Source organism: Cyprinodon tularosa, unplaced genomic scaffold (genome assembly GCF_016077235.1).
Source record: "Cyprinodon tularosa strain WSP-4 unplaced genomic scaffold, ASM1607723v1 ctg3, whole genome shotgun sequence".
In the NCBI taxonomy this organism is placed as follows: Eukaryota; Metazoa; Chordata; class Actinopteri; order Cyprinodontiformes; family Cyprinodontidae; genus Cyprinodon; species Cyprinodon tularosa.
This window is the reverse complement of record NW_024039007.1, coordinates 2,592,671-2,613,066: the sequence shown is the minus strand read 5'-3', so window position 1 is coordinate 2,613,066 and position 20,396 is coordinate 2,592,671. Positions and strand designations below refer to the sequence as shown.

Here is a 20,396-nt window from a genome sequence, read left to right as displayed (position 1 = left end):
ATTATTTTTTATAAATAGGCTGTCAATGGTAGGACCAGCATGCATCTGGATGGCCATATGTTTTTTTTTTTACCAGCGTAAGTGAAGTATGGAGGAAATGTTTGTCCTTTCCTGTTTGCTTGCCTGAGCAGAAATAAACTAAGAAAACTGAAGGAGTTTACCTGGAAAATGTTTTCTTTTAAATTACTTGTCCATGGTGCATCTGTGGCCTTTGTGGACCTTTTTTTGTGTCATCAAAGCTGGGCCACAACATTTAGTTTAAATTACTCTGTGTTTATTCATTTCCTGTTGTTTCAAATAATGGCATGAGTGTGCTGTAAAATTTTAATAAACCATTATTTACTAAAAAGCTTAAAAGTGTTGAGTACAATTAGATAAACTGATATCCTATGGTGTCCCCAAATGAAAACCTGTGCACCTAATTGCATTTTAATATAATTTTGATTAGCAAACATAGCTCAACTGTGTGTAGTTTTAATCTCAGTATAAATGCAGTTTTATGTTTCAAAACATCAACTTTTACATCCCTGGAACCTGGACTGATAGAATTAATCCGATTAATCGTGATTAATCGATTATTGAAATAATCGTCAACTAATTTAGTAATCGATTAATCGTTAACTGGAGTATAGAGACGGTAAAACATGCCTTTATCTGACAGAGCAACCCAGTTAGAGCAGTAATTATAAAAAAGTTGTTAGGAAAAATATGTAAACATTTTTTATTTCAGATAAATAAAAATCTTTTTCGTCTGTTGTTATGCTATCCTATCCCTTCCACCAAATGAAATTTAAAAGGTACACTATGCAACCGGTGTTGATTTTCCAGCGAGGCTCCCCCCAGAGGGCGAAAGTAAAAGTGCACTGTCGTAAATATGCACAGCTGTTCTCCTGGTTTCTCCGTCAAGCCAGGCGCGGTTGTTAGGTGTTTTTCATCTAAATAATCCAAACTGCAGGCAGCAGGATAATAAAAGCCAACATATTCTGCCGGCAGATTTCTGCATTTTAAGTTAATTTAGGCGTCAATAAACTGTTTAAGAGGAGTGATCATCAGCGCTGTGTCTCTCTCCCTGCGTCAGATGATTAGACGCGCCCGACGCGCTGCTTCAGCTGCTCAGACGCGCTGCGCCTGCTGCTCAAAACGCGCCGCGGGACCTCTTAACGCGACAATTCAATGCGAAATGTGACCTTCTTGGCTTGCCATACAGCTGCCCCGGTGAACCGCAAGGAGGTGACCCGGCCAGAGGCTGCTGATGAAGGGATTCCGACTGTCGGCGCACCGCTGGTATGTGGAGGTCTGAGCGGAAGAAAAAATATTGAAGGCAGGATGATAATCTGAATGAACTGACTGCACTGATGACATTTTCAGCTGTATTTTCTCACTTAAAAACATATTAAAACTACTTTATTCCCACTGATCACAGCAAATATAGCTGCAAGGCAGAGAAAGGATAGTGAAGCTCCGCCCAACGCGCGTCAGACACACTTTTGCACCACGCAGCCAGAGCAGCAAAGCTGCTTCAGCCGCGCGTCAGAACTAACTGGTACAAGCAGCAAAAAAGAAGCAGCAGACGCGATTTTGCTGCTTTTGCTGCGTCCGTGAACGTAGCATAACTGCACAAAGATCGCCAGTGTGCTAGCAACGAGCATGCTTTTAACTGGGGGCGTGTAGCAGTTCTCGCCGTAAAGCAAGACTGACTCTCGTGAGACTTCTGAGCCTGTGGGTGCGGGTCGGTGCTCCTGCAATTGCAAGTGCGGTATTTCCCCCACAGACCACCAGGGCGGCCGAGAATACCTTTGTTCAACCTGAAATGAATCATTTAATCATCCAAAACGTTATGGAACACATTAATTAACTGAAAAATGTTGCATAGTGTGCCTTTAAAAAAATGCTAAATAGAAAGTCATAATTATGAGATTCAAAGTCATAATTTTGAAATATTCAACTTTCAAACTCTGTATCCCATAATTATGACTTTGTAACTAATAATTAAAACAGAGTTCCATTTTCTTAAAGTGCAGCAGTTATAAAATGTAAACATTGTGGGAGAACAAAACATAGTGCAAAATAAACACATTTATATGGTCAGTTTGATGCAGAGTAGATACAGAGAATTAGGATTTTATAACTCATTATTATGACCCCTGTAACTCATAATTATGACTTATCTCCTTATTACGACTTTGTAACTCATAATTATAACTTTGAAAGTCGAAATTGTGACTTTGTATCTATCTCATAATTATGACTTTCTATTTGGCATTTTTTATTTTAATGTGGTCGGAAACAGGCTTCCATACTATCCAGAACTCCTCAAGTGGAAAAGTTTATGTTTCATCTGGTTATATTTCATTAATATTCTTCTTTGAGGAACCTTTGGATATCCGATTATAAATCCATTAATCGAAAAAATATTCAGCAGATTAATCGATTTGCTGAATAATAATTTGTTGCAGCCATACATGGAACAATGTTTGACAAAATCTTAGTTTTAAAAGTAAAACAAATTACTCAAAAATGTAAACCCACAGATCTAAAAAAAAAATGTCTGAGTAAGATGATGTTCTTTGAAAATTTAAATACTAAAATCACATGCCTAACTTAAGCTTGTTACTATTGACCCAATATTGGAAACTGTATTCATATACTTTATGTTAAAGATTATGAAGAAGGAGGTCTGAAAACAATAGATTTTGAATCAATGGTTAGGAGTTTTAAAAAGAAATTGGATAAAAGCTTTTATGTCACAAAAAGAATCCATTTGGTTTCATAACCCAAAAAATATTTTTAAGAAAGTCGGAGGGTTAAATTTCGTACTGAAATGTGATTATGAAATTAAGAAACTGCCAGTCAAATTACCTGAATTTCATAAATAGATATAACACATCTTTGGAAGATGATTTTTCACATAATTTTACTCCACATGGTTTCACACTCTGGAACAACAGAACTATAGTGATAAACAGGAAAACAATATTTAAACAAGTTTGGTTTGAAAAAAAGCTGATCTTTGTAACAGACCTAATGGATGAGCAAGGAAATGTCTTACATTTTAACACCTTTTTAAAAAAAAAAGTGGTATCCAATGTTCATCCACAGATTTTAACAAAGTATGCTAAATAATACCTGCTGCTCTGCTGCATCTAATACGAAGCACAATCTCTCAGTCAAATATACAAGGAGTCTTGCCAAAACTAAAAGTTGAGCAACTGCCTATTAGAGATAAAAAGTGTAACAATCATTTTATAGGACATAATTTTACTGGAATGATAGACATTCGAATTATAAATGATTCAGGTAACATAGGGAAATATTTTAGATATTTAAAATGGCAAAAAATTCCACCAAAAGTAAAAGAAATACCATATAAAATTATTAATAGTTATTATCCAACAGCAGAAACTCTTAAGAAAAGATTTGGATTTGAGGTGGATGCCTGCATATTTCGCCTTGAAGAACCAGAAACTATTGAACATCTATTCGTGTCGAGTCACAGGTTGTTTTTGGCAGAACCTGCAAATTTGGTTAAGTAACAAAATAGATAATATAACACCTTTTGAGTCAAATATTAATATACAAGAATGACATTCCTAAGGATTTATCTGACATGGTCCATATTGTTATAAGTATGGGAAGATACCACATACATGTACGTTAATTGGAAAAAAATCAAAAACCTTCATTAATGAGTTTCAAAAGCAAGCTCAAAATCTTCTATTCATCTTTGTCTCTGTTAGCTGACAATTATTGACAAAAACTATGTAGTGACATGTCAAAATTTCTGTTTTTTTGACTCACAAAATTGCTAAAGTTAACATGATGCAAGAAACTGTGTTGTTGCAGGATGAGTCTGAATTTTATTTTAATTTAATAATTTTTTAAGTTTTGTATGTTTCCATTGGTTGTAATATTACTGCCTGTTTATTTATTTATTTATTTATTTCTGTTGCATTGCACAAGTTAAGTTGATCTCCTGTATATAACTGTTATTTTCACCTTTTTTGTAAGAAATAAAAGTGGAGGTTCCTACTTGAAAATGCAAATGAATGTCTTTTTTAAAAAAAAAAAAAAAAAGAAAAAAAGAAAAAGAAAAAAAAAAGTATTTTTTATAGTTTCCGGATTTGTGCTTTGGGAAGTGACGCAGCTGTTGTCGGTGTTTTTGTTGCGCCGTATTCTAAGATAGTTTAGCTCTAATTGTCTTCAGCCTTTGGATTCTAAAATGTAAAGCTGGCTAATTAGAGAAGAATAAAAATCATCAGAAATATGAAAATGTGTCGATTTTAGTTGAAGGTTGCCTTTCTTGCTAGCCCATTGGCTAAATCAAGTTTACCGTTGACACGGAACATAAACTTAACCGGAAGTAGGCTCCTGTTCCTTCACATTTAAATCAACCACAGTGCGTTTAAACCTAGGGTGTCTTATTTTGAAAGTCCAAGAAAAAGTTAACTTCGCTTCTTCACCGTAATATATGGCACTTGATATTTTTGTAACTCCTGTAGTTAAACTCTTTGCTACGATATCTATTTGTGGCGGTGTGTGTTACATGTTGGAGGAGTCTGGCGGACTTTTTTTTTAATTCACCAACTGTTTCCTATGGTCGAAGGGGCTAATATGGTACATGTGTGCGCACTTTTATATAAGTATTTTATTAAGTGCTGTCGTTAGGCCTTGTCGGGTTATTTCCACCCCTCTGTCTGTAGTTAACTGCACTAGCAGAAATGTCTTTGGAGGACTTTGAGAGACATTTCGACTCGCTGACTTCAGATTTGGACGGAGGGTCTGTGGTCAGCGAGCGATCAGCTTCAGGCACATTTAATGGCGAGGAGGAGAAGCTGCATTACATTCCTATCAAGATCCTTGGAAAGGGGGCGTTTGGTGAAGCTACCCTCTACAGAAGGACGGAGGTAAGTAGGTTAGCAGAAAAAAATGGAACTCAGTCATAAAGATTTCTATAACCTAACATGTTTTTCTTAAAATTTAGCCTTTAATGCACTTATTTGGGATTTTGCACACAAAGAAGTGGAAGTAAAGGGTTACAAACTTTTTCTGTTAATAAGGTTTACATTTTTGTTTAACCTTGTTTACTTTAGTATGCTTAAATGTAAATGCAACCATTTGTTTTCAGAGGTCACCTCATCAGTGGAGTCCACATGTTTGTTACCTAGTCCAAATTCAGTGGATGACAACACATGGCCTTCAACCTAAACATAGACAGGCCCTGCCAGGGGAGAATTCAGATTAGACCTGCAGCACTGGAGGAGCTTCAGAGATTCACAGCTCTGGTGGAAACAAAAAGCCATACAAAGCAGATGTCAACGCTTTTAAGGCCCATGTAGACTGTTTTGACATCAATCCCTGCTGATTATAGAAGCTGATCTAGCTTATTCTTACTTATTTTGTATGATATAAATGACGAGCAAGTCTCAATTTAAACAAAAAAACACACAGACACAAAAGCTAGAGCAAGAGCTGCAATGCATGGTCTTCACACTATGTCAAGCTATGGCTGCTGAATACTCTAATTTATCAGGGACTTGTCAGCTGATGCCAATACTAGGGGGGAAAGGTTAATATCAGCATTTGTTGTGGACTATAAAGTATGTAGAGGGCACAATGTGTCTCCTTTTTTAGCTTAAAGCCTTATCAACTCTTGATAAATAAGCACTGATGCTCTTAATTTAAAAAATCCTCTTTAATTGTGTCTCAGTTTTATGTTCTAAATTCTCAAAACCTAAAGAATACAAATCAGAATTCAAAGTCAAGGCAGATTTTCAGATTAGAACAGGGATCTGCAACGTTTTCCAGGCCAAGGACCCCCAATTATATATATTGTTTTAAATAGTCTTATATCAAACTGGTTCTATAGCTGCTCTATTACATATGGAGTAAAGTAATGAAAGCAATTTCGCCCTGGGATTATTAACTTTATTAAACTATTTCTGATTCTGATTCCTCGTTGACGGGACAGGTGTTGTGAATGAAACGGTGCCCAGCTTGAAAGAGCTCCTTTATGTCTCTCAATGTGTGCATTGATGACTAAAAGACATCATCTGCCTCCATTTATCTGTTTACCACAGTGTGTTGAATTAATGTTAATGTGGATTTAAATACGTTTCAATTAGTGGACAAAAATTGCAGGAAAAAATAAAATTAATCTAATCAACCAAAACTTTCCGACCCCCATGCAGTACCTCTGTGGACCCCACGGATTAGACTATAAAATATATCTGTGTTTGGTTTCCTTTCCAAAGTAATTCTAGCTATATGAATACTGAGCAAAAATATTCTACTTTCCAGGGATTTGAGTTCCCTTTTTAAAAAGTAATTTAACAACGAAGTGAAAGAACATATGTATGCATGCTTGTTAACAGATCATTACTGATTTATTTTGTTGTTAAACAGTGTTTCATATGAGACAGACAATGTGAAAACTGCCAGTGGGTCTCTTAGGTTATGTTTTGGTCTGCTCATCTTTGCTGAATTGTTTTAATTCATCTTCACTGACAGGTTTTAAAATCTTAAGATCGTGGGCAAATGAGCCAAATTAGATTTGGTTCAAACTTTGACTAGGCCACTCCAAAGCCTTTGTTTTGCTTGTTTGATGAAATAATAGTTTTATCAAACAGGGCAAGTCTAACCATCACACAACAACCCCCATCTTTATTCATGAGGTTTCCAAACTGCTGCAATGACTTGATTAAAAAAAAAGAAAAGAAAAAACGTAGATTTTATCTATCTATGTTTGTCAGTAAAGTAACAGCAGCATACATGTGCATGTACTTTTTCAATATAAGGTATTCTATCTTAAATACAAAATCTTTACATTTTTTTTTTTTTTTTTTTTTAAATTTTAGTACAATTACTGCTCTAAGTTGGTCACTCTGTCAGCTAAAGGCATGTTTTACAGTCTGTTTACTCCAGTTAATGATTAATTTATTTCTAAATTAGTTGACGATTATGTCAAAAATCGATTAATCCGATTAATTCTTTCAGCTCTAGTGCGGTCCAGTAATTCTGTTCAGGTCTTCTAGAAAAATATAATCATGTTAATCTAAATAACTCACTGAATATCACCTTGTTCTCCCACCCATGTTCTCTAAAGGTTGTTTCTTATTGGAACAAAATAGATATTTCTAGTTCTAAACATTTATATTTTTTTGTCTAGTATCAATTCATTTCTTTTCATTCCTCTTATGTTTCTTTTTGGTCATATTCTGTCCTTGCATTTCTTTAAAGTACCCTCTTGTGCACTTTTCACAGGACAACTCCCTGGTTGTGTGGAAGGAGGTGGACCTGAACTCGCTCTCGGAGAAGACGCGCCGAGAAGTCATGAATGAAATAAGCATCCTCGCCATGCTGGAGCACAACAACATCATTGCCTACTTCAATCACTTCATGGATAGAAATACTCTGCTGATCGAGATGGAGTACTGCAACGGTAAGGAAGTAAAGGCTGATGGTTGGTTCCGTGGATTAGTTTGGGAGGAAGAATCCCTAATAGCTGTGTCCTCACAGGTGGAAATCTGAACGACAAAATCATCCAGCAAAGGGGGAAGCTTTTCTCTGAAGAGGTACTATTGTGTTTGGTTTGCTAATTTTAAACAGACATGTGTGGTATTGTTATTAATCTCTAAAAATGTGTCTGCAGATTATTATATGGTACTTGTACCAATTAGCCTCTGCAGTGGCCTACATTCACAAGGCTGGGGTCATACATCGGTAAGGTTTTTGCTCTTTTATTTAAAGGATCTTGTCAGTCATGTTGTTGATCTAGTCAGTTCTGGTTTAGCTATCTGATTGTTTTTTTTTTGATAGACCACAGTAGTGCAGAGTTGTAAAGGGTAAAAACAAACAGAAATATTGTTGCTCATTAGCTCTAATAATAAATTAATTATGTGTAGCGGTAGACGCACGTGTCGGCCGGCTCTTATTTTGGGCTGATATCAAGGTTTATTTCTCTCTGATACATGCATTGATGAATCATTCACTGATTCATCAATGCATTCGGCAGCCATGACTTGAGATGACGTGTGCAAACTTCGCTCCCTGCATTTACTATCTATTTTTAATGTTTTGTTTGATTGTTAATACATGTTTGTTTTTTATTCAAATTGAGACTTGCTTAGTATTTGTTATCATTTTGTCATTTATACCATCGTAACTGAGGAAGAATAAGCAATTAAGACTTAGAAGATTAGCCCCAAAACAGTAGCGTTGGATGTAGGAGTTTGCCCTGAAATTGAAGGATTGACGGTTCAAGACCATGCTCCGATTTTCAGTGTTGTTGTATCCTTGGACAAGACACTTCACCTGCATTGTCTACTGAGGGTGGTCAGAGGGCCTGATGGTGCCAGTGTACGGCAGCTTCGCTTCTGTCAGTGAGCCCCAGGGCAGCTGTGGCTACAATGTAGCTTGCCACCATCAGTGTGTGCGTAAATGGCTGAATGACTGAATGTAGTGTAAAACGCTTTGGTCAAGTTTCCTGACTTGAAAAAGTGCTATATAAGTACAGGCCATTTACCATTTACCAAAACAATCATCAGAGAGAGCCGTTTCCAAACGAAAATTATTTTTGTTTTTATACTTGTATAAACAAAATGACAAATAAAATCTGTCTCTCTAAAAAACATAATCAGCTCATTTGATAGATTGATGTCAAAAATAATAATAATGGTTATTTCACATCGGCAATAAAAAGCCTTTTCAATCAATCGCTGATTATGTGAAGTAGGGCTGAAAGAATTCATCGGATTAATTGATTATTCGTCAACTAATTGAGTAATCGATTAATCGTTAACTGGAGTATAGAGACTCTAAAACATGCCTTTAGCTAACAGAGCGACCCACTTAGAGCAGTGATAATATCAAAATTGTAAAAAATATCTAAACATTTTGTATTTAAGTTTAAAAAAAAGAAAGAAATGTCAGTCAATATGCTCTATCCAGAACTCCTCAAGTGGAAACTTTTTAGTTTTACCTTGTTTAATTTAATACAAAACTTCTGTAAGGAACGTTTTTGCTATCCTATTATAATTCGATTAATCGAAAAAATAATCAACAGATCAACCGATTTGCAAAATAATCATTAGTTGCAGCCCTACTGTGAAGTTGTTTAATTACTTTTTTCCACTAACTCGAGATGCCTTTGTTTTTGAGTTGAGCTGTTCGCTTCTGAGTATCCACAAAATCCATCTTGAATATAACACTTCGAATGTTTGCTAGGTCGGACTTATTTAACATGGACAAGTTTGTCATCACATCTGCCGAACAGCAAAATAAATCAAGGAAAACAGCCTACAGGCTTATAGATGCATCTACACTGAACTACTGAGGTGTCAGTCTACTCATCAAGAAACGTTCACACTACAGGCCTTGGTGCTCAATTCTGATTTTTTTGTGAAATCGATTTTTTCGCGTTGCGGTTCATATTTCCGAATATATGCATCTTGTATGTGATCTCCTGTGTGAACAGCAGTCATACAATGCAAGTGTCCCGCATGAGCAATAGAGGACGCATTGACGTCACAGGCCAGCGTGCTCTTTTTTTTTTTTTTCCGGCAGTAAACATGGAAGGTAGTGCCGGCGCGCATCTAGCGGTCTTTTCAAACCATAAAAACACAATCTTTTCTATATGTTTAAACATAAATACTGCTCTCCGCATCATCATCTGCCATGGTTGTTGTTTGTCTTGCCGCTTCTTCATAGCAAGATGCAGAATAGTGACCTTTGTGGGGTATTAATGACGTTCAGGTCGGATGAATGCGACCTGGCCGTTCACACACAGGTCGCATTTGAAAAGATCAGATTCGTATCGGATTCAGGACCACATAGCCAAGTGGCCTGGGTCGGATTGGAAAAATCCGATCTGTGTTGTTCAGACTGCCATGAAAAGATCAGATTCAGGTCACATATGGGCAAAAAAAATCGGATTTGGGTCACTTCAGGCTGCAGTGTGAACGTAGCCTTAGATGCAACTGGTAAAATAAAAAGGCTAGATAGGTGAAGATACAGTATTTTTTCAGTAAAATTGACCATAATGTCTCTTTATGGCTTAAACTAAATTATAGTAACCTTGTTCTGGAGTTTATTTCTTTTATTCTATTTGTAATCTAATGTACTGCTTTGTTCATTGCATGAAATCCCCATTAAAAATCATGAAATTGAGGGTTGTGACTTGTCAGAATGTAGTAAAAGGTTGGCAGATGTATTTCTTTGCCGCTGTAGATGACTGATGCATGTCAATTTGACTGTCTTACCTTTAGAGACATCAAAACTCTGAATATTTTCCTAACAAAGACCAACCTCATGAAACTGGGAGACTATGGCCTTGCAAAGAAGCTAGACTCTGAGTTTTCGATGGCAGAGACGGTGAGCCCCCACCCCTACAGTTCTCAGACATTTGTTTAACAGACTCTCTTACATTATTACAACAAAAGCCCCCTATGATGTTTTAAGATCACTCTTTCTCTCTGCCTTCCTCATGCCATCTCCAGTGTGTGGGAACTCCTTATTACATGTCACCTGAGCTGTGCCAGGGTTCGAAGTACAACTTCAAATCAGACATTTGGGCAATGGGTTGTGTCCTTTTTGAAGTTATGACGCTTAGGAAGACATTTGATGCCACGGTGGGTTTCTTCTCTTTATCATGACCTGATGCATGCATTTGCATCACCTATTTTCCCACTATAATGACATTTTGTCTGCATAGAACCCTCTAAACCTGTGCGTGAAAATCGTCCAAGGAAACTGGACGATGGATGTGAACACAGATATTTATGGGAGTGGATTAATCCAGTTGGTGTACGAGTGCCTCAATCAAGTGAGTCAGACATATAATCAGATTCTTATTCTTAAAAACTGCTTATAGAAAAAGTGTTTGCTTAAAATTGGGACCCCTTTAATGATCATATTTCAGGATCCTGCAAAGAGGCCTACTGCAGATGAAATCCTGGACCAGCCTTTAATATCCTCCTGCCGACAGTAAGACCCTTTACTTAGGAGCGGTGGATACATCTGATTGCGAATGTCTGTGATTCACCTGAATAGTTTGTATTGCTTTTAGGGAGCTAGAGGAGCGAGTTGTTATGCTGAATTCAGCGATGAAAAAACCAAAGTAAGTTGAGACATTGTGTGTTAAATGTTGTAAAAGCCTCCTGTTGTCAGTTACCACCCGTGTTGCTGTTCTCTTGTTTTAGGCTGAGCACAGTGAGTGAGACTCCTGTTGCTGTGGTGACGACACGCTCAAGGGACGTTTATTATTGGGGAGGAGGAAAGTTCACCCCCCAGAAGCTAGACTCCTTCAAAGGTGGCAGCGGCGCCCAACATGTGTGCGCAGGGGAGAATCACTTTGCAGTGGTGACTGTGGAAAAGGAGCTGTATACATGGGCTGTAAGTATGAGTCCTTAAAGTAGACAGTGGCCGTTTCTCAATATGTATACTTGTGCGTTCCTCTGTGCTCATGAAACGTCACCGGCGTCAGCCCTAGTACTGTTCCAGTTCACAAAAACACAAGACCGAGAACAGACAAAGTCCCTGGATGTTGTTCTCGGCCCTCCCTTTTTCCCAGAGATGGGAAGTAACGAAGTACAAATACTTCGTTACTGTACTCAAGTAGATTTTTCCTGATATTTTTACTTTACTTTGCTACTTATTTTTATGGCGACTTTTTACTTCTACTCCTTACATTTTTACACAAATATCTGTACTTTCTACTCCTTACATTTTAAAAATTTGGCTCGTTACTTTAGTTTTGAATCATTTCAATGGAGTTACCGTTATTATTTTTCACGTCATCAATACCAAATTCAATCTAATTGGATGGGAATCTACGTTGCATTTGACGCACCACTACAAGATGAATCGACAGATTCGGCGGTATTCATTCGCGGCAAATCATTGCAGCTTGGTGGCGGTGGCGTTAGCATAGTAGCATGGACGAGGAGATAATTGAAAATGGACACAACGGAGATCTAGTCCTATTGGCAGACATCCATTTAAAATGTTGGCAACGGCATGAAAAAAGTGGTTTCTACTTTTACTTTTATACTTTGAGTAAATTTACAAGCCTGTACTTTGTTACTTTTACTTGAGTAAAGAAGTTTAATCAGTACTTCCACTTTTACCAGAGTATTTTTTAACACAAGTATCTGTACTTTTACTCAATTATGGAAAGTGAGTACTTTTGCCATCTCTGCTTTTTCCAGAGTAGGCATCAGAGCAGACTTGTCTGTTCTCGAGATGTCCCAGCATGCACTGCGGCAGCAGCAGTTTCCAGTGGAGCGCTCACAGAACTCAGATTATTAAGTTAAAACATCTCTTTTTTGTTGCCGTTGTTCTATAAACGTGTGTTTTAAGATCATTTAAGGCAAGAACATTATACTTTTAGGCTTCACTATATGGCCCATTTACTGATTTAGTGCGGACCGTGTTTTCCATTAGAGCTCCAAGGCTAACAGGAGGTGAAATGCAGCTCCAGACGAACCGAGCGTGTGGTGATGTCACAAGTACTTTTCTGTTCCAATTGACCCAGATTTATGCTGTGTGCTCCCCAAGTACACATTACTGTTTTCTTGTCAAGAACATACTTGGCGAGAACACAAGTCCATACTTGCATTCTTGTGAATTTAGAGAGGCCATTGTTTTTTTATTATTATTATTATTATTTGTTTTGTTTAAAGAAACTTTACATCCTCAGAATGTGCAAGGTGGAGCAAAGATGGTGGGCCAGCTTGGGCATGGGGACCAGGCGTCTTACCGACAGCCAAAGAGGGTGGAGAAGCTTCAGGGGAAGGCGGTCAGGCAGGTTGCATGTGGGGCTGACTTCACTGCCTGTGTAACGGGTGAGTTAGAGATTTTTTTCTAAGGTTATCGCAATAACTGCCTGCAAGTGTAAAAGTTATGTTACAAATCCTGCTTCCTGTATCTCAGATGAAGACCAGCTCTACATGTTTGGGTCGGACTACTACGGCTGCATTGGTGTTGAAAGCACAATGGGCATGGAGATTTTGGAGCCGGTGCTTCTGGAGTTTTTCAAGGACCGCCATGTCCGGCAGGTTTCCTGCGGAGACAACCACGTTGTGGTGCTGACACAGAATGGTGGCATCTACTCGTGGGGCTGCGGAGAGTACGGTACGTCGGGATGCTATTATACAGGACATGATTTTATTTTATTTTCTTTTACAAAAAAAAAAACATAGCTGTAAACCTAAAGGAAAAATATGGTTTTGATTTATTTTAGTTTTTGAAGATTTTATTGATAAAAATCTTAAAAATGTGTTGTTTGACATTCTTTACTTGATACCCATAAATAAATACTCTATAAACTTTTAAGTTAGTGAGTTAGTGTTAAATAGAGTCCAGCTAAATCTTAGTATAAATCCAGTATTATTGTGAAAGCCTCAGGCTAAAACAATAATCGGTCTAGGGGAAATATAACCAAGTAATTTGCTGAAATGACTTGGGCTTTTGCAGCCCTCAAAACGGCGGCAGTAAACGTTTGAGCCGATCTGACTGCCTACTGGCAGTTGCCAGTACTACGGCATGGTAGCCCGACCTGCCACCGGAAGTGCCATCACGAGTTTCCACTGCCCCGAATTGAGCTTGCTGTCTCCCAAGGTTGACTGACAGGGTGAGAGCAGTCCTGTTGTAACTGTAGAGCAGCTAAAGAGAGAATGAATATGAAAGCACTCCCTTTATGAAAAATTGAAAGAGAGAAAACAGTCATAAAAAGTTCTGTCTGCAGTTTTTCTTCAAACAATTGGAAGACATGGCAAAAATAAGGAAAAGTGTTGCCCTCAAGCAAAATCTTATGAGAGGCAGAGATACTAAAGTTGCACATGACCCCTAACAAGCGTCCCTACAGTGAGATTGGATTTTTTTGTCTCAATAGGGACAGGGAGACCAAACTGAATTTTCTAAATAAAGGGAAATCCTGTCCTCTATAAACCTACAAACCTACTGGAGCTACCATGAAATGTTTTAGGGAAAGACTGTTGTTCGAGTGTCAGAGTTTGGCCGCGGAGCGTTGGCCTAGTGGTTAGAGCGGTGCGCTTGTGAGAAGGTTGGAAGTACTCGGTTTGATCCCCACAGCCTCCACTCTGGGTCCCTGAGCAAGACCCTTAACACCACACTGCACCCGGGTGCTACACAGTGGCAGCCTACTCTCCCCGCGGGGATGGATTAAATGCAGAGGTAAATTTCTCCAATGTGAGATCTATAAAGTTCAATATAATAAACAGTCAAAATCCAGACAAGTCCAACAAATAAATCTGAGGCAAGACTTGAAAATAGATCAGGTCATCCTATCTGACCGAGGTTCTGCCTCTGCAAAGAAGAATGGCCAAACATACTGTTGAAATAGCTTCAAGTAGATAAACATTGAGAGATGGGTCTGCAGATATTAACTCACAGTAAAGCACAAATGTACTCCACACACTTCAGATTTATGTTTTCAGTTAAGATCATTCTTCTACTTCTATTTCACAGCTATGCTTTACTTAAATAATATGAATTATTGGGTGGTTGTAGCATAATTCATCCTTCACTGCGTCCTGCCCCTGATCAATAATACCTTAGCAACCATAGCTAAGAGAGGATGGCCTGGCAAGTATTTACTTCCTTCGCTAAATGCTGAGTTGGTGTGTTTACGTGAGCTGCAAGTCTAATGAAAGATATCCAAAACATTCCAGGGATGTAAAATTTTTGCAAATATGGATAAATGTCAAATATGGATAAAGCGCTAATAAACCTGCCTCCTGTGTCTGTAATATTACATTTACCTGCTCCCTGTGTAACAGCAGTCAACGGGTCTCTGTCTATTTGGTCTTTGTGACAAACACTGTTGTAATTGGCACAGCATTTATTTTGGCTTCTCTTGGTTTGTGCCACTAGTACTGGCGTTCTTATGCTCTGATTAGATCCAGCGTATTGAACAAACCCACAGGGGGAACAGCTGAGTCCTGTCCTGAGGAGTATCTAGCGTTTTGTTGAGGTGGTATACTTTTAGCTACAAGGTGGAGAAACTGATCTCTTCAGAAGGCTTTCTTTATATTTGACAGGCTTGTTTGGTTTCACTAGTCTTCTCGGTATTGTAAAGATATTATAAAAAGTACTATTAAGTCTATTGGTTTCCTGTTTCAGGGCGTCTTGGCCTTGAGTGTGAGGATGATTTCTCTTCTCCAATGAAAGTAAGACTCCCCACTTTTGTGGGGGTTCTTTTTTTCCCCCTTTTTGAAATATCCTAGTAAAAACAATTGATGTTTCTGTCTCTTGACATATGAGGTCATGTGTACTTTTTAAGGTGGAAGTTCCTAGAGGTGCGAGCATTTCCTCTGTGTCGTGTGGCAGCGATGGAACCTTCTTTCTGACAGCGATGGGCAAAGTCTTGGCATGTGGAAACAACGATTTCAACAAGCTGGGGTTGAACCAGGGCATCTCTGGTATCAAAAACCACTCCGGAGAGGTACTAAGCTGTACTTCTAATGCCGCAGCAATAGGCTTCAGATAGTACAGGCACGTTCACAAGCTTCATTTCTTTCATTACTTTTCAGGCTTATCAGGGGATACCGTACATCACCACGCTGACCTTGGTCAAACAGCTGTCACGCTTCAAAATTAAAGCCATAGCACCGGGAAAGAGCCATACAGCTGCCATTGATGGTACAAAAAAGATTCTCTATTTTCAGGAGAATTTATTTTAAACAGTTTTTTTTTTACGATTGATTTATTCTGGCCTTGCAGAACGAGGTCGTCTGATAACTTTTGGTTGCAACAAGTATGGGCAGCTGGGTGTGAAGGACTTCAAGCGTCACCAAGGCGTCCAGGTCCTTGTTGGACCTTTTGGAGGGAAGACGGTAAACAAAGTGTCCTGTGGAGATGGATTCACCATTGCAGCCACTGAAGGTGGGAAAAATCTTTTGCAGAAAGTGTGATGTTTAAGGTTTTATGTCAAGCTGTGGGACTCTGTCATCAGGTATTTTTTCCCCCCTGATGTTTTAGACAATCAGATATTTGCATGGGGAAATGCAGGAAATGGACGACTTGGAATGCCTGCAGACAAAGGATTTGGTTCAGAGGTTTGCCCTGCTATGCCAAGGCCTATATTTGGTTCCCTTCACCATGTACCTGACCTCTCCTGCCGAGGCTGGCATACTATTATCATTATGGGTAAGTTATTAGAAACAGATAAAAAACACGGCTCAAGCAAATTAATCAAAATACCTTAACAATTTTCCTTTTTTTTTTTTAGAAAAGGTACTCCACTCAAAGACCATCCGTTCAAATAGCAGTGGAATATCAATTGGTATGATTTTTTCTCTACCACTAGAAACGGCTTAGATCTTTTGAATGGTCTAATGGCTACATACAGTTGTGTCTAAAATAAGGGCTTGGCCAGGAGGCATCGACTTCATTGGAGGATTTGGATATAGAACCTGAATCGGAGACGGAATGTCGCAGCGGCAGCCTTGGAGGAACTCGGGAGGTCAACACAGAAGAGGGCCTCACAGATGCACCAATGATGACTTTTGGAAACCAGACCGGGGACAGTTCTTGTCCTCTGTGGCTTAGAAAGGTTTGCTATAGAGCAGCATTGATTGGAATACCAATAATGGTTTTTTCTGTTAGTGCTATAATAACTATAACAATATGTAAAAACAGCTTTAGAAATATTTTCCATTCTTGGAGCCAGCAGTGGTCATTGGTTGATTATTGTAGAATCAGTGGTGAATGCGAGTCAAGACGGAGGTTCTTATTTAATTCAAATAAGTTTCCTTTTAAATAATTTCCATTAGTTTTTAAACACCTCAATATGTTGCTATTGTTAAGTTAATTGCAACATGAACACCTAAGCGAACAGTGTTGTTGTAAGCAAAACTAATCAGCGCCTACGTAAGGTGCATTCATTAATTGAAAAAGGATGGGATTTTTTAGTTTCTGCGTGTCCAGTATCTGGTTAAGACTAATCACATCAAGAATTTTTCTCATTACGCTCAAAATCTATATTTTAGTGTCTCCATGAAAGAACCTAAAACATTACATCTTTATGTGATTTTTAGGTCACTCAAATATTCAAGATGTTCTTCCCCAACAGGAGCTAGAGGATGCAGAGTATATCCCAATGCCAGAGGATTCGGAGCAGTCTTCTCATGACCAGCTGTTGTCCGTTTCGGAAAGCGTAACTCGGCCGTATGAAGAGCTGAAAGAGCTCACGGCGGCAGCAGAGGCTGTAAGCAGTGAGGCAGGATCAGAGGTAATATGCCTCTAATATACAAAAAGTCATGATTTATATTTGTTTTTCACAATTCTGCTTTTGAAAATGTGAAAAACTGATAATTTATTTTGTTTGCCTCTGCAGACAAGACGCTTGAGCTGTGATAAACTGAAATGTTTAGATGGGAGCACAAATGGGGAGTACGGTGCATGCTGTAAAGCCAGCAGCGAGGTGGCTCAGGTAGAACATGTACACACTTATCAGGGAAAATCACAAGCTACTTAATTTAACCCACAGTATAAAAGACAATTTGGCTCATTTTACAGCTAAAAGAAACAGTTTCCAATCAAGAGAAGAGGATTGAGATGCTTGAGAAGCAGGTATTTCTTTTTTTCCACACCATCTTTTTATTTCTATTGAACTTAAGAAGCAATGAAAGTAGATCTATCTAAAAGTATTCAACATCCAATGCATATTAGCTGTAATAGCAAAAGAGGGGGGCTTGCTTTAAAGGTACACTATGCAACCGGTGTTGATTTTCCAGCAAGGCTCCCCCCAGAGGGCGAAAGTAAAAGTGCACTGTCGTAAATATGCACAGCTGTTCTCCTGGTTTCTCCGTCAAGCCAGGCGCGGTTGTTTTGAGCTTAGCAGACAAGCGAACGCAACGAATGACTAATGCTGCGTTCACAACGGACGCAGCTGGCGCGAAAGAAGCAGCAAGTTTACATGCAAAGTCAATGGTTGACGCGTGTCAAGGCGCAGCAAAAGGTCCTGCGGCGCATTTTGAGCAGCAGGCGCAGCGCGTCTGAGCAGCTGAAGCAGTGCGTCGGGCGCGTTTAATCATCTGACGCAGGGAGAGAGACACAGCGCTGATGATCAGAGGCTATGATCACTCCTCTTAAACAGTTTATTGATGCCTAAATTAACCTAAAATGCAGAAATCTGCCGGCAGAACATCTCCCCCCCACAGCGGTGGGGGGGAGATGTTCATGTTGCTGCGGTCTGCAGTCTGGACGTTAGATGTCGCTGAAAATTACACACTGTAGCTTTAAATAATTAAGGAACTGTTTAAATTGTTATATAAAAGCAAAGCTGCAGGAACTTTATAAAATTTAACAACAATAAACTTGCTTGTAGTGAACAGACTACTGCATATAATGTATGGAATGCCTCATGGAAGCATATAGTCAGTAGATGACGTTTTATTTGTAGAATGCATTAGTTATTAAAGTTTTTTATGTGAAAATTTTAGTGACCAGTTAAATAGTACTGGTGTCTGGCTTATAAAATGTGTCATCTTTATTTATAGCAAACAACGAGTGTATTTATTTAGTAAATAGACCTAATTGGCAGCATGTGTATATTTATATATTAATATTGTGTTTCTGCCTCTAGATCCGGGAGCAGCAAAAGGAAAATGAAAAGCTGTGGGCGGCAATCAATCGCTCCCAGCAGCAGGAAAAAGACCGAAACGGAAACCGTCGCTCTGAACCCGTGACAAGCAAAGTAGTAAGCAGGAGAAGATCCGGATTGACAAACCATGGGGGCAGATCTGCTGGAGCCAGTGTGTGAGATTTAAACCAACATCAAAGCAATGCTGTTTGATGATAGTTTTACATAAATAATATGTATTACATGCAAACGTTTCTCCTGGGTTTCTCCTGAAATGTTGCATGGGTTCCACAAGATCCACCAAACCTTAGTATATGAGAGACAATCTGAACACAGATTAGCTCTGCCGTCGGGATACTATCTCCTTTCAGTTTCAGCACTGAGTCTTCAGTTATCTATGACTAAATATTAGTTGTTTTTTTATTTTACATAATAGTCTGGATTAGCTCCTGCAGGCAGAGAACTCTTTGCTGGTGGATCCCACATGAGAGGGTGGGCAGCTCATCCGTTTGCATCATCAGTGTGAACACAAAGCTTCAGGAATCACTTATGTCCAACGTGTCAGATTATCTTCTGTGGCCTTAACTAAACAGCCTTTTGAAATATATATTTAACATCTTGCCTTTCACAGTTAAATATATACTACTTTACAAGCTTGCATGTTCTATTTTTAAAAATAATAGTGTGAAACACAAAACTACTGATTTATTTTTGTAACACATGTTTAGGCCTTTAAATATGTTATTAAAGGTGTGTGTTTACCTTTGGGGAGTTCTGAACACTTGAACAGTTTCTGTAAGCTGTATTACATGTGGTCCTTATCATAACATTTACATTACAGACGGACTTCCTTCTTTGCTTTTCAAGCCTATGTTTCTATTTTATACTTTTTAAATGTGTAAATGTAACCTTTTCTGCATCATTTATAAAAGCAGAACTGTTTTATTGGATTGTGTATGTTTTTTTTTTTTTTTTTGGTGGGGGTGAGTCAAGTTGCTATTTACTTTTATGCACACAATATGTACAATAGATGTCTATTGTTTTTCCTCTAGATTGTGGAAGATTTTCATTCATTTGCTGTTTAACCAACAGATATCAGATATTTTGGGTCAGCGTGTCATTGAAGATTCAATTATTTTACCACCAGACTTCTGTTTTTTTTTTTTTTTTCTCCACACCATTTTTCCAGGATGAAAGCACCACCTTGTTTAGTACAATATTGTTCTGATGATGCGAAAGACTGTACTTTGTACCTTATTATCTTTTTTTTTCTTTGTGTGTTTGTTTCTACTTTGAGCACTTTATTTCCAGCCCTTTTTTTAAATTTCAAGGGGAAATGTTTGTTGTGAAACCTATGACCAGGACCGCTTCTATTGCTGCAGAGTTTTCCCAAGTCTATGGGCATGTGAGCTGTTATTAGTTCATACTTGCAGCGTTCCTATGCAGTAAACCAATGAATTAGAACAACTGCAAATATGACAATACTGTGCCTTAGGGAAGATGTTATATTTGGTTGTGTTAGATGCTTTTTTTTTTTGTCTGTAGTTCACCAGCTGTATGTTTACCGTCATTGGTTCTGTCAACATGTTTCATCTTCCCTCAATTGTGTTTAGTGTCCAAACCAGAAATAAAACACAGCTGCCTAAAAGTTTGAACATTTATTTAATACTTTTCAGTTTCTTCCTTGGTGTGCTTTTTTTTTTTTTTTTTTTTTTTTTTTTTTGTGTGTGTGTGTGTTTTAGTTAATCGGGCATTGGTATCACGCTAAAAAGATATCACATTGTTCACATAATGA

The 20,396-nt window shown here is 38.3% G+C and overlaps 1 protein-coding gene across 1 annotated transcript; it reads left to right on the top strand.

Annotated features, from left to right (window-relative positions):
- The first annotated feature begins 4,200 nt into the window (after positions 1-4,200).
- Positions 4,201-20,256, top strand: LOC119787529 (serine/threonine-protein kinase Nek9). The gene is made up of 23 exons (XM_038291441.1): positions 4,201-4,904; positions 7,261-7,438; positions 7,516-7,571; positions 7,649-7,719; positions 10,263-10,368; positions 10,494-10,625; positions 10,709-10,819; positions 10,916-10,980; positions 11,063-11,113; positions 11,196-11,388; positions 12,695-12,839; positions 12,928-13,128; positions 15,139-15,185; positions 15,299-15,460; positions 15,549-15,657; positions 15,739-15,900; positions 15,997-16,164; positions 16,247-16,300; positions 16,383-16,570; positions 17,090-17,248; positions 17,354-17,449; positions 17,536-17,589; positions 18,605-20,256. The coding sequence occupies exons 1-23, from the start codon at positions 4,719-4,721 to the stop codon at positions 18,779-18,781; spliced, it is 2,871 nt and encodes a 956-aa protein (XP_038147369.1). The 5' UTR covers positions 4,201-4,718; the 3' UTR covers positions 18,782-20,256.
- The last annotated feature ends 140 nt before the right edge of the window (positions 20,257-20,396 follow it).

Bases quoted from the DNA above. Each gene is read 5' to 3' on its own strand.
- LOC119787529 (XM_038291441.1), top strand. From the start codon at position 4,719: ATGTCTTTGGAGGACTTTGAGAGACATTTCGACTCGCTGACTTCAGAT. The intron at 7,439-7,515 runs GTAAGGAAGTAA...GTGTCCTCACAG, and splicing joins CGAGATGGAGTACTGCAACG to GTGGAAATCTGAACGACAAA. The intron at 16,301-16,382 runs GTATGATTTTTT...GTCTAAAATAAG, and splicing joins TAGCAGTGGAATATCAATTG to GGCTTGGCCAGGAGGCATCG.